This window comes from Otolemur garnettii, unplaced genomic scaffold, assembly GCF_000181295.1.
Source record: "Otolemur garnettii isolate 467f Iridium unplaced genomic scaffold, OtoGar3 scaffold00001, whole genome shotgun sequence".
NCBI classification, from domain to species: domain Eukaryota; kingdom Metazoa; phylum Chordata; class Mammalia; order Primates; family Galagidae; genus Otolemur; species Otolemur garnettii.
In genome coordinates, this window is record NW_003852396.1 from 47,118,361 (window position 1) to 47,121,148 (window position 2,788).

General features: G+C 36.5%; 1 protein-coding gene across 1 annotated transcript in view; it reads left to right on the forward strand.

The window, feature by feature from the left end:
- The window catches only part of LDHAL6A (lactate dehydrogenase A like 6A), a 17,382-nt gene that overhangs the window by 8,222 nt on the left and 6,372 nt on the right, over positions 1-2,788 (forward strand). Inside the window, exon 4 of the mRNA XM_023518896.1 lies at positions 687-860. Coding sequence (XP_023374664.1) covers positions 687-860 — 174 coding nt within the window. The remainder of the gene's footprint in view (positions 1-686; positions 861-2,788) is intronic.

Genomic DNA, 2,788 nt, shown 5'->3' on the forward strand with positions numbered 1-2,788 from the left:
TTCCTTTTTCTGGGTTGGGGCTGGGTTTGAACCCGCCATGCTCGGTATATGAGGCTGGTGCCCTACCCACTGAGCCACAGGTACCACCCAGCAATCTCAAACTCTTGTGCTTAAGTGAGCCTCTTGCTTCAGACTCCACAGTAGCTGGGACTACAGCTGCCAGCCACTACATTCTAATTTTTTCTATTTTTAGTAGAGAGAAGCGCAGGCTGGTCTTGAACTCATGAGCTTAAGCAATCCACCTGTCTTGGCCTCTCGGAGTTCTAGAATTACAGGGGTAAGCCACCTTACCCACCCTGATTAATCTTCATTTTGATTTCTTTCTTTAAATAGTGCAACAGATGCGTCAGGAGTGCTTTTTTTGGTGGTTTTTTTTAAAGAGACGAAGTCTTACTGTGTTACATGGGCTGGACTTGAACTCCTGGGCTCAGTTGATCATCTCAACCTCAGTAGTAGCTAAAAGTACAGGCAGGTGCTTTCATTCCTGCTTAGGGCTTTTTTTTTAATGGACAAGGAAAATTTAGAATTAATCTCCTGAAATTAAGAGAACTATGGGCATACTATAAGATTTAAGGGAAGCCACTCTTGGCTAAACATAGTGTGGTGATTGAGGTGAACAGGCAATGTGTACTTAAATGTCAGATGTTTTCTTTTATAATCTGTTTTTCCTTTGAATCTTTCCCCAGATTACCTTGTCACTGCAAACTCCGATTTAGTGATTATCACAGCAGGTGTACGCCAGATAAAAGGAGAAACACGCCTTGATTTAGTCGAGCGAAATGTGTCAGTCTTTAAATTAATGATTCCCAGTATTATCCAATACAGTCCCTGGTGCAAAATGATTATTGTTACCAATCCAGGTCAGCTTTATTTTGACTGTTAAGTGAAGAGTTTTGGGGAGGTTTCGTAACTTGGTAGAAAAGAATAATGAAATGAGCATTAAATCCTAAACTATCAATATAATTCTGGGCTATCATCCTGTTTGGTTGGTATAACATGTTTTTTGCACAGTTGTAATCAGCATAGTATTATAACGAAACTTTCTTTAAAATCCAGTATGTATGAAAAGGTAATCTGCTTAATCATATGCTTTCAAGGTTTACATTCTAAAGGCAGAGGTTGGTTCTCCTGATGAGTGTGTGAGAAGAGAAAATAGCCCTGTAAGTTTACTGCCTGACTCTTCAGAATTGTATTAGACGCCTCACTGGTGGTGCATGTACAAGGGAGACAAACTCAAGGTGTACTTTGGAGTTAAAATGTGTAGGGCTGCTGATAGATTATGTGTAGTAAGGAAAAGGGAGGAATCGAAAGTAACTTCTAGGATTTTTTTTTTGACTGATTGGATGGCAGGTAGTTCCACTTACCCGGGTTGGGATGCTTTCAGTGAGGTGGGAGTCAATGAGGGAAGGAAGAGATGTTAGGTGGAGGGAAGAAAAATCAAGATTTCCAATTGGGACATGTTAAATTTGAGATATGTGAAAAAAGGAACTGTCAAACAGGTAGCTGACTGTGAGTCCAGAGCTCAGTATTTAGGTATATTCAAATTACTGTATTCTAAAACAATTTGGACTGGGTTTTCTGTGGGCAGGTTAAAACCAAGCACATGACTTATGTGTATTCATTTTATTTTTGATACAAAAGAGCTTCTATTTGTTTCACAATTTTATAAAATATAAATATATAAAAAATATTTACATGGTTCTAATGTCAAATCTAGAGAATAGGAATTATTCTGACAAGTCTAGCCTTATCCTTATCCTCTTTTCCCTATAGCCTCCATGACTTTATAAGTAATTATTTAAAATTTTTATTTTATGGTTTTAGTTTATTGTTGCTATATACATGTTTCTTTTCCCCTCCTTTCCTCCCTTTTTCCCTCCCTTCCACTCTCTTGCCCCAGGCTAAAGTGTGTCTTCTTCTATTTTTAACTAAATATATTAGGAAGCTCACTCCACAACAGATTTAGAGATGTATTGATTAGCTTTATTGGTTAAGTTTGAAATCGAAATCATCTCTGTTCTTTGATTATTTTGGATCTTCTGGGTCCTTGGCATTTTCATATAAATTTAAGAATTAGCTTGTCAGTTTATGCAAAATAGCCTGCAAGAATTTTGATAGAGATTGCATTGAATCTGTGACCAGTTTTGGTGATATTTCCATCTTAATAATATTAAACCTTCTGATGAATGCACATGGGATATATTTCCATTTATTTAGGTCTTTGATGGCTTTCACCAAAGTATTGTAGTTTTTGATGTTCAAATCTTATACTACTTCTTGTTAAATTTATTCCTAAGTTTAATTCTTTTAGATGTTATTAAGGATGGAATTGTTTTCTTAATTTCATTTTTGGATTATGCATCACAAGGACAGTATTTGGAAATGTAGTTGATTTTTATACACTGCTTGTCATTGTGCCCAACTCATTAGTTCTAATATTTTAGTAGACTGTTAGGATTTTTTTTTAATAGAAAAGATCATGTTATCTATAAATTTTTATTTTTCCCTTTGTATTCTAGATATCATTTATTTCTTTTTCTTGTTTAATTGCCTTGGCTGGGACCTCCACTACACTGTTTTCTGAGAAGTAGTTATCTTGGTCCCAATTTTTGGAAGAAATTTTTGGGTTTTGGGTGTGGTGACACATGCTTGTAGTCCCAGCTACTCAAGAAGCTGAGGCCAGAGGATCACTTGAGGCCAAGAGTTTGGGGTTGCTGTGAGCTATGATGATTCCACAGTATTCCACCCAGGGCAACAGAGTGAGAGTGTCTCAAAAAAAAAAAAAAAA